Source organism: Chamaea fasciata, unplaced genomic scaffold (genome assembly GCF_029207755.1).
Source record: "Chamaea fasciata isolate MVZ Bird 193981 ecotype frontalis unplaced genomic scaffold, bChaFas1.0.hap1 SCAF_11, whole genome shotgun sequence".
Taxonomy (NCBI): Eukaryota; Metazoa; Chordata; class Aves; order Passeriformes; family Sylviidae; genus Chamaea; species Chamaea fasciata.
The window spans coordinates 14277471-14289938 of NW_027094096.1; the positions used below are offsets into that span (position 1 = coordinate 14277471).

A 12468-nucleotide genomic window follows, 5' to 3' on the forward strand; every position below is an offset into this window, starting at 1 on the left:
GTGGCACCCGTCTCCCAAGCTTTTCTGCTGAAGGTGTCCCACATCACACAGATAATTGCACAACCTTGTGCTTGGGAAGGGAGCAAGAGGATGACTGGAGGAGGCTGTAGTCAGGTACACTCCCTCTTCCAGTTATGGTGACAGAGCCCCAGAAAGTCAGAAATACTCATCTGCGATCAGGGACAGATGCTGACAAAAAGGCATCTTAAATAACCACAAACAAAACATTATATTAGCAAAAATTATTTTAAGATAACAACCTACACCTTAGCCAGACTCCTCATCCCCATGCTTCCCACAGACCGCAGTGAGCTGCCTGCTGGCTATGGAGGCAGAACAGCCTGATTTGTTTCCAGGTGCAGGTTTTCAGGCAGCCCTGAGGTCCTGAGACCCTTCAGAAGGTAGAAAATAGTAGGCAACCACCTCCACTGTCCCTCACTGGTTGCAGGAGAGCTGCAGGATGGCATCTGTGCTACTGCATGTCCCTCTCTGCATGGTGGGGGTGGAGGTCCCCAGAAACACAGGCCAAGCTGGCACCCCTGTGTTTGCCATCACCAGCCTCACTGCTCCAGACAGTCCATCCTGCAGCTGACAGAGTGGAGATGTGCTGCCCCACTGCCAGCATCCGGGCACACTCACAGCCCCTCTTTCACCCACCACCCAGAGAGGGTAGTGAAGCTCAGGTGATGGCTGGTGATAAGCAAAGGGTGGTGATCCATGTGACAGGAGCACAGGCTGCTCCTGGCCTTGGCATCTCCCATTTCTTGCCCTACTGCTCAGTGAGGAAGAACTGCTTGCTGGTACCAGGCCAGCACTTCCTCTCGTACAGAAGTGCCAGTTTAAGTCCACAGCACCCCAAGGCTGCACAGCAAGTCCTACATCACTGCTGGGAAAGAGGGGAGAGAAACCAGGGCAGTGTTCCTGAGCAGTACCTTCCCAGAGAAGTGTCATCAGGTATGTAAGTTGTGCTTATGATTCCCTTCTTGTTTTCTGGAGAGACTTCCTTTCCAGAGCCACAGCCCTCAAAGTGCCAGCTGCTCCACATACACCTTGAAGCAAGGCTCCCTTGGCTTCAGTCCAACCTCAGAATTCAGAGATTTCACTTTGTAGCTCAACAACTGAGCCGCTTTTATGTTTAGTTGAGGACCTATATAATTGCTGTATTTAATTGGGAAAGACATCCTGTGCTCTGCTGTTTAACAGTGCCTGAACATGAATGTTCCTTTCCTCTTTTCTGTTTCCAGAGCAGTCTTGTTTCCAAACTGCCACTCCAGGATAAGTCTCAGCCAGACCCACAGGGCTGAGACCCAGGAGGGAACGTGGGCCAGATCTCTGCCAGGACGTGAGAGCTGCAGGTCTCCTGAAGGTGTGTGAATTTCTGGCTGTGAGATGATCTCTTGTTTAACTGGGCAATCCCAGTGCTTCATCCTGATAAGGTGGCAGTAAAGAGTCACTAAATGCTGGTACTCACTACCCTCATCACCAGGAGCAAAAAGTGGATAGGACTTTGAAGTGAGTAGGACTTCATGATTTCCACATTAAGGCTCAGAACAAAATGTAACAGCTGTAGTTAAAATTACTCCATCTCTGCTACTTCCCACCACCCAAGGGAAAGTTATTTTTAACTCCAGGTTGCCTAAGGGATACTGCACAGTGAGATCTGTTGCATCCCTGCCAAGGGTCTGCACCTGGCAAGAAATTTGGGAAGAGAGAGCCCTTCCTCCAGCCAGCTGGGACCAGACCAGAGCTCAGGTGTGTGCACCCCTACACACTGACCCCTCGAGGCTCCCCAGTGCCTCCTGAGGGAGAAGCTGCCACTGAGGCAGCCTTGAGAATATAGAGGACCAGGTGCCTGCCCAAGTCCTCTTTTGCTCTTTTCAGTTTCCAAATAAACTTGAGCTGAAGCTATTCCAGGAGCTGCAGTGGCAGCGTGCAGGCAGACCTCGAGTGCTCCGAGTCAAAAGGACAGTCATGCAAACCCAGAGGGGATTAGCTTTTAATGCGCTTCTCAGGGCAAACCCTGAAATCGGGGGATTGCCAAGATCCCAGCAGAAAAACTAGCCAGCCCTCCTGACCACAAATCCGCTGCCAAACTCTCCAAGTGTCAGGAAAACTCACACAGAAACTTTGGAACAGTTGTGGATGCACAGGAGCACCCCAGTCACTGCCTCCCCATCATATGAAACCACACAGCTCCCTGTGACTGGTACTGCAGGGCAGCGGGACTGCCACATCTCCTCTGGCCCTGGAGCACTGGCATAGCTCCAGAGCTCCCTGGGGCCACCTCTTGGGAGAGTTCAGGAGAAGCCTCCAGAAGAAATGCCACGTAGATGTGAAGGCAGTTATCCCTGCTCAGCTTTATCCTTCTGGCTGGGAATGAACACAGTGCTGCTGAACACCTGCTCTGTTTGCTCTCAGGGCCGCTGAACTAAACTGAGATGACTTGGCTGTGCACTCAGTTTCCTCCATATCTAACTCCACTGATGTTAGTATTAAAACCCAGAAGAAAAACTGGGAGCTAGCATCTCAGATGGAATTACATGATTTTTTAATGCTACTTAGCATCTTAAGAACTAAATTTTAGACTATAAGAACTTCCCTTGTAAAAGCTTTTCTCTCTCTGCTGTATCATCTGCAACAGACAGTGTTATCCAGGTGTTTTGCTCTGCTTTGCAATTCAGTCCTTGTGCCTGCTGAGTAGTTCATACTCATGTTTTCTCCTTGTATTGGAAACCAAGCCAATACGCCCTGCACTCGAGAGGTAGCTACCACTGCTGGGATTGTGGAGAAAACCAGGAAGATCTGGAAACCAGACAGTCTCTCCCTGGAATTTATTTGGGATCTGTCAGTGACCTGTTGTGTGCTACTCTGCTGAATCACTGCCACAACCCTCCCCTCCTCAGAGCTCAGTTTCCTTTCCTGATCCCTTAGGAATAATCCTTTGTAATCTGCAAGAGTTCACTACAAATGCAGGTTTAAGAGCTGTGAATACACAGAGTCCAGGGGTTAGGCATCTCTGTCACGAGATCCAGGACCCAGCTGGTACTCCTACAAAAGTCTTGCAGTACCCAGTAAAGACATGAAAGGCTCAAGACTGCAAATGAGCCTCTGAATGATGTGTATGTGTGACAGGCATGATCCTCACCACTACAGAATATGAGTCTTCACCTTATATATTTTAAAAATAAAGAAAGGGAGCCTCTGAATTTTGTTACCATTCATGTATACATTTATTAAGCCAAAGAAATTTGATCATGTCACAGTATGTTACTAGAGTACATGAGATCTTTTCTTTTCAACTTCACTAACAATGGTCATTAATTACTTTTTATTTTTGCCTTTCAATCTTAAAAAAATTTATTCTTCCTGAATTCCCCAGGAAAGGCTCTTTTTTTTTTTTTTCCTTTTCTTTTCTTTTCTTAAAGTACAAAACAAGTGTTTCTCAGATATGTAAACAACCATCATGGAAATGAGACTGCTCCTAAAGTTAACTTTATTGTTATGGATATTCTGATAGATCTATGTCACGTTGCATGTATTTCAACCCAGTGACCCCTTCAATAGAAGTTATTGTTATCATCCCCTGTGCTGCAGCACTGGAGGCCTGGTCAGGGTTATGGCCCTTCTGTGCAAGGTGCTGTACAAACACTTGGCTGTAACTGAGGTCCCTGGCAAGAAGAGCATTCACTGATGTGACTGTAACCTTCTCTGCTCCATCTGCTCCGCAGTGTTCCTCACAAACCACAGGAGCTCAAGCAAAACTCCTCTCCAAGCTAACTCTGGAGTTCATCTTCAGACACTGGTGAAGAGAAGGCAAATGTCACTGCAGGCCAATCCTGACACCTGCAGTCCTGTGCGTGAAGCTGCTCACAGTCATGGGAATGCTCATGTGAGTAAGAAACTCTCATGGGGAAAGTCTGCAAGGTTGAGTCCCTGGGTCATTGAACTCCTTTGCAAGAAAGCATGCGAGAGAAGCAGACTGGTTCCTTTTCTCTAATGTTTCATCAGTATAATTCTAAGAGAGAAAGGGACGGAGTCAGTTGCTCAGTTTCAGCACCTTGAGCATTTTGAGTTCTGATCCTCAAATTAAAGAAGTCTCTGCTCTGCCTTGGGCTACTGTGACCAGGCCTGGAAAAGTCAGTTGGACATTCTTTGTCATGAGGAAGCAGTGGTTTGCCATTAGAGCATGGAGGGATTCTGTTTTATGGTGTGAAGGCTGCATCCTAGGCAGGAATTGTGAAGATTGTGTTTGACCATCAGCAGAAATTATTCTGAAAACGCTTCAGAGCAATTGCAGCATAAATAATGATTATAGCTTCATATTTGTGGTGAAAAAACAAAGGATTACATGAAATAAATAGCAAAAAAATCATTGTCCCTGCACAAACGTAACATATTCCTGCCTATGAAACATCCCTTGCAAATTACTGCCTTCTAGGTTATGTCAGACATTTAAATGAACCCTTTAGAGCTAAAATACAGTACTCTGAAATGAGGTTAGAAAAATTTAAAAAGGACTAATGGGAAGTGTGTACAAAGCTCTCTTTAAAACGAATTTCCCACCTGGACAGCTGATGAGCGTGAGGCCTCAGTAGACGTAGAGCCGGTCGGCGATGGCGGCGGGCATGTGGGTCATGATCTGCATGCGCAGCCACCAGTAGTAATCCATGGGGTGGTAGCGGGTGTAGGGGGCGGTGGCGGTGAGCGCGTGCGCCACGCTCTCGATGACGGGCGACGTGTCCCTGGAGCCACTGTTGCAGTACGACTCCATCTTGCTGACCTGCTCGTCGAAGTACTTCCGGCCGTAGTCCTTGCGCACGATCTCGGGGAGCTCGTCCCACATCTTGTCGGCGATGGCTTTGATGCGCTCGGGGCTGTACAGGTTGGTGCCGGCGATGAAGTTTCCGGGCTCCACGATGCTGACCATGACGCCCTGGGGCTGCATCTCGTAGCGCAGGCAGTCGGAGAAGGCCTCCACGCCGAACTTGGTGATGCAGTAGGGTGACCGGGCAGGGCTGCCCATCCGCCCCATCATGCTGCTGATGTTCACCACACGACCTGGGCAGAGCACAGCTGAGCTGTGGTACCTGGCCCGGAGCAGGCACCTGGCACACACCACCCAACACATTCCTGAACGTGCAGCCACCCACCTGCCCACTGAGGGCTGCCTCATGGCTCTGCCTCATGGCTCTGCCTCAGCAGTGCTGTCCTAGGCAATGGCCTCCAGCCAGGAGAACAAGCCCACTGCTTGTGCTCCTTGGCTCATTCTACCTGAGGGAACAGGCACATGCTGACACACAAAGTTCAATGTTCTGGGGAACACAGGAGAGACTGGACAGAGCCTGCATGGGGGAAACAGGATTGCTCAGCAGCAATTTGGACTGAGCCCAGACAAGTGAAAGCAGGAGCAAGGAAAGCCTTTGGCACCAAAGCTGAGCCTGTTTATTTGCAAATCAAAGGCCAGTGGTGGCTCAGAGTGTCTGCTTCTCAAAAGGGAATGGATTGTTCCTGTACCACCAATGGGCAGAGCAGCTTAAGTCCAGTGCACTCTTCCATGTGACAACTGGGTTACGGCTCCAGGCACAGAGGCCTTTCTTCCCTGCCAGAAGCCATCCATTTGGGCTGGGGAAAATGCTGGTAAGAGGCTGTGGATGCTGCAGTCTAGGCAGAGGTCGGAGTTCTCTGCACTTTCTAGCAGGGCTCATTCCTAAGTTGTGCTAGAAAGAGAAACTTTGACCTCAGAAGTGGATAACCTTCCATGGTGGAAGAAGGGCTGCCCAGGCCAGATCCAGCCCAGGTCTGCAGCACAGAGCAACATTGTTAATGCCTGTGGATGCCTCAAGAGTGAGAAATACTCTCATTTAGCCAGGCAGTAGGCCATAGCACAGGAAAGCTTTTGCCCCTTTATGCTGAGACTCCAGGTCTGCGTGCCTTTGCTGTATAACCCCCCTATTTTCCCACAACACAGGCTCCCAGAGTAACAGTGCAAAATGACAACTTCCCTGCATGAAGCTTTTTACAGTGCTGCTGCCCACCTGCCACAGCATCTTTTTATATAGCAGGGAGGAACGCTCCTGGCACTGTAATTTACTGTGAGCTGAAGTTTCTGAACAGGTAAAAGAAGGTATAATGGATTAGATCTTGTGTGGGATGTTGCAGGAGAAGGCAACACATATGGGAAAGAGAAATAACTGGTTTTCAGGCCTGCTGCCTTGCTGTGTAGCTCAGAGAGGCAAGGCAATCCGTGTGCCCGCTGGGGACACATGGATTGCCTTACCTGAAGGCAGGAAGGTGGCCGATGGTGCAGAGAGAAGTGCCACAGACCTCTGGCCTCTAACACAGCAAGATGTGGCAGGATGAGGGAGCTGCTACAGGGAGAGCCAGTCAGGAGGTCTGCCACTCACCCTTTGACCTCCGGATGAGCGGGAGGAAAGCCTTGGTGGTCCGCACGGTCCCCCACAGGTTGACTTCAGCTACCTCCATGTAGGTGTCCATGCTGGTGAATTCAACTTCCCCAAATGTGGAGATCCCAGCATTGTTAACCAGCCCCCAGAGCCCTACAAGACAAAATCAAGCCCCATTAGTTGTGCTGTTAGGTTACTGAACCCCACAACAGAGCTTTTCATTATGACTGGTGATGGTGAAGACCAGATAAAAGAGAGTCCAGAGCACATGTCAGTCTCCTGAGCAAATATAACCACCATGGAGATCTGCCTGTACCACCCAACACTGCAGCCACAAAGTACTAAGGAAGTTCTGAGCCAGCAAACAGAGAACTTCAGTCTTGTCTAAGCTGTTCTCCTTGCCACTTGCTTTTTATCCATCATGATTTTTTAAAAGAAGCAAAATATATAATGCAAATAATAAGAATAGGAATTATAAGAAACAAAAGAGTAATTCTTTCCAAGTAAAATCCCTTCTGTCACCATAAGAATTAGAGTGTCTGCAGTGCTGAGGAGGGTGTAGACAAGGGTGAGCATGCATGCCATGGCCTCTCCCATTTACTCTGCTGCAACCAAAATGGCAACAACTGAAGCTACCTACTCATTTGGCAATAAAAAGAAAGATTAAAAAGGCATTTTGAATACAATGAACTCACTTCATATCATATTCTAATTGTACAAGAAACATGCTGAGAAAAGTCTGAGAAGGGCTTCTGTCTGTAGTTTAGAAAAACTCACTTTTATCTGTTGACTGACTGTGTCCAGATCTGTGTTATCAGAAGAGGCCCAGGAAAGGCAACTTCATCCTGGCCTGTGCTTGAGAATACAGAGCTAGAAAACTTACTTTATATAGAAGATCCATACATAAAAATTAAATACAAAGAAAATCAAAAGAAGTTGGTTTGCAAAATCCAAACCAAAACATTACTGGTTGTTCTGCTTTAAAACAACCTTGTGTTGAATGTGGACATCCTTTAGGAGAAAAATGTACTTCAAGGGGTGGAAAGGTTTCAGAAATCTATGAGCAAAGGCAATTTTCACAGTACTGGAGCAGAATTTGCTGTCATCACCTCAGCAGAATGAAGTAGGCAGGTTAAAAAAATCAGTACAGCTACCCCCTGAACTCTAAATGGTAGTATATACAATAGCATTAATGATACCCAGCTGGCTTCATGGGAAATTCTTTGGAAAACCTCTCCATTTCCTTTGCCTTTTGAAAGAGAGGGGGAGACATTTCCATTGTTAATTCCCAATCTCTGGGCACTGGGCAGGTTTTATGACAAAAAGGGAGTCACAATAAACTTCAGTTCACAGGAACAAAGCACTAATCCCAGAGCCTTGAACACCACTCTGGTTTTTGCCAATGTCCCTACAGGAGCTAGTGAAGAACAAAGCAGTTTCCTTTGTAGATGCTGTGTGAAGTGAGAAGCTCCTTTCTGCTAAAGTACAATATTCAAACAGGCCATTTGCTCTGCCCTGCTGCTCCTCAAAGATTCGTGTCCTTCAATGACATGCTCAGCTTTTGAAATACGTCCTGACAATGCTCTCAGAGCCCAGCCAAGGAAGTTCCTGCCCCCTGTGTTGCCTCAGAGCTCATTGCAGACACCCACCTTTCTCTGGGTCCTCGAGGCTGTTTTGCACATGCTCCACTGCCCGGTCCATTTCTTTGCTGTCACAGACGTTCAGCTGGACAGTTCTCATTCGATCACTGTTCATGGCATCCAGATCCTTGGAGCCACCCTCTCCCTTGTCCTAGAGGCGAAGAAAGTGCTAAAGAGCCTGTGCAGAGTATCAAACGCATGCCAACTATCAAATCAAGCAAAAGAGTGCACAGAGCAGTCACAGAATATTCAGCCCTGCAGCCCTAGGAAGAAGAGCTCCCTTCAGAGACCACACTTTAAAACCACATGACGGTGGCCATACAACCCTTTGCCACCTGTCTTCCAAAAATCCTTTTCCTAGCTCCTCTCATTCCTGCACTTATATACTGTGCTCAGAGACATTTCACTATGTAACTACCTAACATCTCCTGTCTTCTCCTCCATGCTTCCATGTTCCATCACAGACTGTTAACACCAGTTAGTGTTTGTCCTTAAGAGAGGGTGTCTACTGCTCTCTCTTCCTAGGGAAGCACACTGCTTACAGATAGGAGAGGTAAGAAGTCTCATGTGCAGTTTGATGGCAGTGTTAGAGTGACTGAAAAGAGTCTGGTGCTAAGTTTGCTGCTCACTCAAAAGCACTGTGGTGCCAAAGCAATCTATATGGCAAAGCACTGGAAAGCATACAAGTGGCAAATGTGGGAATGCCATCATGGAATCAGCAAATGCAAACATGCAAGTCTCTTGAAAACAGCAGATATCGCTAAAGGAAAGAAGAAAAATGCGGCCTAGGTCCTTCTTTCCCTGATCCCAGTTCTATGAGGTGCCACAAATCTCTGGGCTGCACCAGCCTTAGAGGCCTCATAGCTCTGCTGGGCCCTCCACAGCATCTTCTTCCTCAACCCTGACAGGGTTGGCTCTGCAGGCCAGCTCCCTGCCTGCCCTACCACCCACACCCAGCTGGGGTGGACAGGGACTCCTGGGGTTGGCATCCTGGCCAAGAATTGGACTCTGAATGTTAACTCACACCCACAAGGCCATTCCCTTGGCTTTCAGCAAGGGTAGATGGGAGATGTTTAAGTCAGGCACATGGTGACTGTGTCTCCTGGAAGGGATACAGCCTGTCCCACAATCCCCAGACCCATACACAGCAGTGAAAGGAACTTCTCATCCTACAGCAGACCAGTACATCTCTGCTGCCAGCCCCAGGGCACACTGTCCTTGTGGCATGAGGGCCCAGCTCTTGCACACTGAAAAAGCACATTGCTGCCTTGCCTTCCTCTTTCCATGGTCACTCTCTGGGCTTCCTGGGCTTTAATTTGTATCTGTATCAGTATGCCCCTAGTCCCTAACACCCTGTGGCTCTGAGCACTCCTGCGGAGCCCTGCAGTGGTCAGCCTGTGAGCCAGCTTGTTCAGAGGACCTCATTCCTCTGGAAGCTGCAACTGCCCTGAGCATACCCAGCAAAGCTAACAGGGGTTCCACCACACTCCTGACGGCACAGATATCACATATGTCCAACGGTAACAGATACTGATGGAAAAATACCTTCATCCTGTGTCAGCTGGCTTCTGCGTATATTAACCAGAGGTAAAAATAAAACAGCTGCAGCATGAGTGTTCATTAGATGCAGTCTACCACTGCCTTTTGGCAATGCAGCATCAACACAAACTCTCACATGAGTATATCTGCCACTGAAAATGTTAGGAAGTAACTGTGTGTGAAACAGCACACTATTAGCACAGATCCATCCTAGATCCATCCTGGATCCATCCTCAGTCATGACCCTACACTCCTCTCTCTTGTTTCCTTTAGTAAAATTACGGTCAGGTGCTCAGGATCTGGCCACTTTAGAAAATCTTTCCTAATAAAGAGTCAGCACTGCACATACTTTTAATCTGCAGTAAGGACATGGCATTCCTAAGAACTGTTCATGACCTGAGGAAATGGTAGCTCCCCAAGCTGCAGTCTGCTTCTGATGTGCAGGTGTGCTGTGAAAAACAAACCCATGGAAGTGACATTGAAGTTTCAGAGCCATTTCCTCTACATCAGGGCTAGGTCAAATATATCCAAGTCAAAGATTATGCTCCTTATTTCTACCCCCACTTTTATCTAGCATCTAAAAACATCACGCTTTTTCTGCTCCTAAAATCAGCACCAGCAGTAATTACACTCTAATCAGAAATCTACTTATGGGTTTGCTAGAGAGCCCTGTAGCACAGTGAAAAATCAATTCAGTCTCCTGGAGTTGTTTTTGTTCTACAGAAAGTATAATGGCCTGAAGACACATGGGAGGCCGCTCAGCTAACTAAGAAGCTTCAGCATTTTCCAGTGTTTTCTGATGACAACTGCTGTTACCATTCTTGGCACGGCCACACAGATTTTGGAACATGGTGTGTGAGTTCAGCTAAAGAAGCAATATTTAATTACAAAGTGATACTGCAAAGTTTTCTGCTGATTTTTCTGCGAGGAAGTAAATATTGATCCAAGTTTAAAAGACTTCTGGCATGCTGCTGCATGTCAGCTTATGTTGAAATTGTCAGAGGCCAAGATTTTCCACTAACATGCATTCAGCAGAACAAGTACTGAAGACAACAAAAATAGAAGGGAGGTTTCAGTAACTGTTAGATATGTCCACTGAAAACTGTGCCTTTTTACCAGCTGAGATACAAGAAATGAAACCCATAAGTAACTTTACAACTCTGAAATTTTTACCTTCTATCAACATAGAGGCAGACTATTACTCTAAACAATGTTTTTTAAGTTTTCAGTGTTCTTATATTCTCTAATGTTGATCTTCAGTTAAAAAAGCTGAGTAGAAACATCTATCAAAAAGTACTCATCTACTCTCTGTCTTGAGCCCTTTTGAAAGGCAGCAGTTTGTACCAAGTGTCCTGTTCTGCTGTGACGCCTGTAGAGGGAGCTCAGGTTAACAAATAAATCTTTGATGGAACACCGAGACACACGACACAGCTATAGAGACAGACAACTCTTTTGAAAAACTGCAGCAGAAACAAACTACCAATTTAAGCCAAACTTAGTATTAATGCAAAAAAAATAAAAAAATAGTAGAAAGTCAGATAACATCAAAGAATACCTGGCAAATTCTCTGTAAATAGTATCACTATTCAAGATATGTTTATAGTGATGAGTGAGCTAAAAGATTAGATCAAACCAACTGACCCACCCCAGGATATCCTGAGGAGTAAGTTTGTTTCTGTTAGGAAATGGCCATGCAGCTAAAAAAGGTGCAGTGCTTCATAAGCACTGCTCTCCATGACCATCAATGCTTTGCCACACCAAGTTCTCCTTCAGAGCATATCAAGGCTGTGTCACTAAGCTGTTTGTGGCCTGATTCTCCTCTCATTTGCACTAGTGGGACTCCATCACCTACCCAACTATTTCAGGAAACACCATGGCATGGCTGTACTCATGAATATAGAAAAATATGCTCAAAACACATGCCATAAAATCGTTGGTGCCTTGGTGTTATGTCAAAAGTAATCAAAATAAACCCTGCATAAATATACACGGTCTGTGAGCAGGGCCAAAGGTCCAGACTACAGCCTGACACCAAACTTTACCTATGGTTAAGCCTATAAAATTAGATTTGGGATTCCAGTTCACCAGACATGGAACAGACCACAGTGTTGTGATTTAAATAAGAACCTCCCTAGATACCATTCAGTCCCAATTCTGCTCTGTGAAATTCAAGGACTTGTGTCTTTCCCTTTGGGATCCCAACCACCCTCCCTCTCCTTGGCAGAAAGCTGTGCAGGGTGGAAAGGGAAGACTGGAGCTGCTATGTGACGCTGCACATGCCACAGGTGAAGAACAGTTTTTGTTTTCCCTACCTTTTGTAGGCAGCCAGCATAAATAATGAAACCTTTGTCATGCAGGTGCTTGGCCAAGGCAAATCCAAATCCTGAGTCACAGCCTGTTATAAGCACAGCTCTGCTGCCAATCTGCAAAACAAAGCAAAACAAAATGCACTGGAATTGAGTATTTGAAATTGGTGATTTGCAGTGCACAGAACAAGTCACATCCTTGGCCAGGAGCAGTCTGTTCCAGGGATGTTCTCTACACTCACTGCCAGCTCCTGCCACCCAGTGCCTCCTGAACACAAGACATGACATTTTCATACCGAATCCACTCCAGTGAGGCAGCATCACTGCCCTCTCAGCACAGAGGAGTTCAGCACCTCTGACAACAGGCTTCCAAGGTAAACAGACCAAGCAAACCACCATGCTCTGGCGGTTCATATCCACCTTGAAATCTGAAAATATACCAGACAGTTCCCAAGACGTGTTTTCCCTTCATCAGGAACTGTTCCTATACGTTCAAAGCAGGCAGGAGTCCACTCTTGTGTGCATGCAGCCCATAGGGCATGGAGAAGACAGTTTAGCTGAAGAAAGGATATGGTTTAA

General features: G+C 46.8%; 1 protein-coding gene across 3 annotated transcripts in view; it reads right to left on the reverse strand.

The window, feature by feature from the left end:
* BDH1 (3-hydroxybutyrate dehydrogenase 1) overlaps positions 1 to 12468 on the reverse strand; it is a 56443-nt gene that overhangs the window by 38333 nt on the left and 5642 nt on the right. For 2 of the 3 annotated variants that reach the window (XM_066193308.1, XM_066193309.1), the window contains exons 4-7: positions 11896 to 12006; positions 8054 to 8195; positions 6405 to 6557; positions 3207 to 5058 (exon numbers count right to left, since the gene is read on the reverse strand). In XM_066193308.1, the coding sequence (XP_066049405.1) occupies positions 4589 to 5058; positions 6405 to 6557; positions 8054 to 8195; positions 11896 to 12006 (876 nt within the window). In that variant the 3' untranslated portion in view covers positions 3207 to 4588. Of the gene's footprint in view, positions 1 to 3206; positions 5059 to 6404; positions 6558 to 8053; positions 8196 to 11895; positions 12007 to 12468 lie in introns of those variants that run through there. The other variant, XR_010722589.1, reaches the window with a different exon arrangement.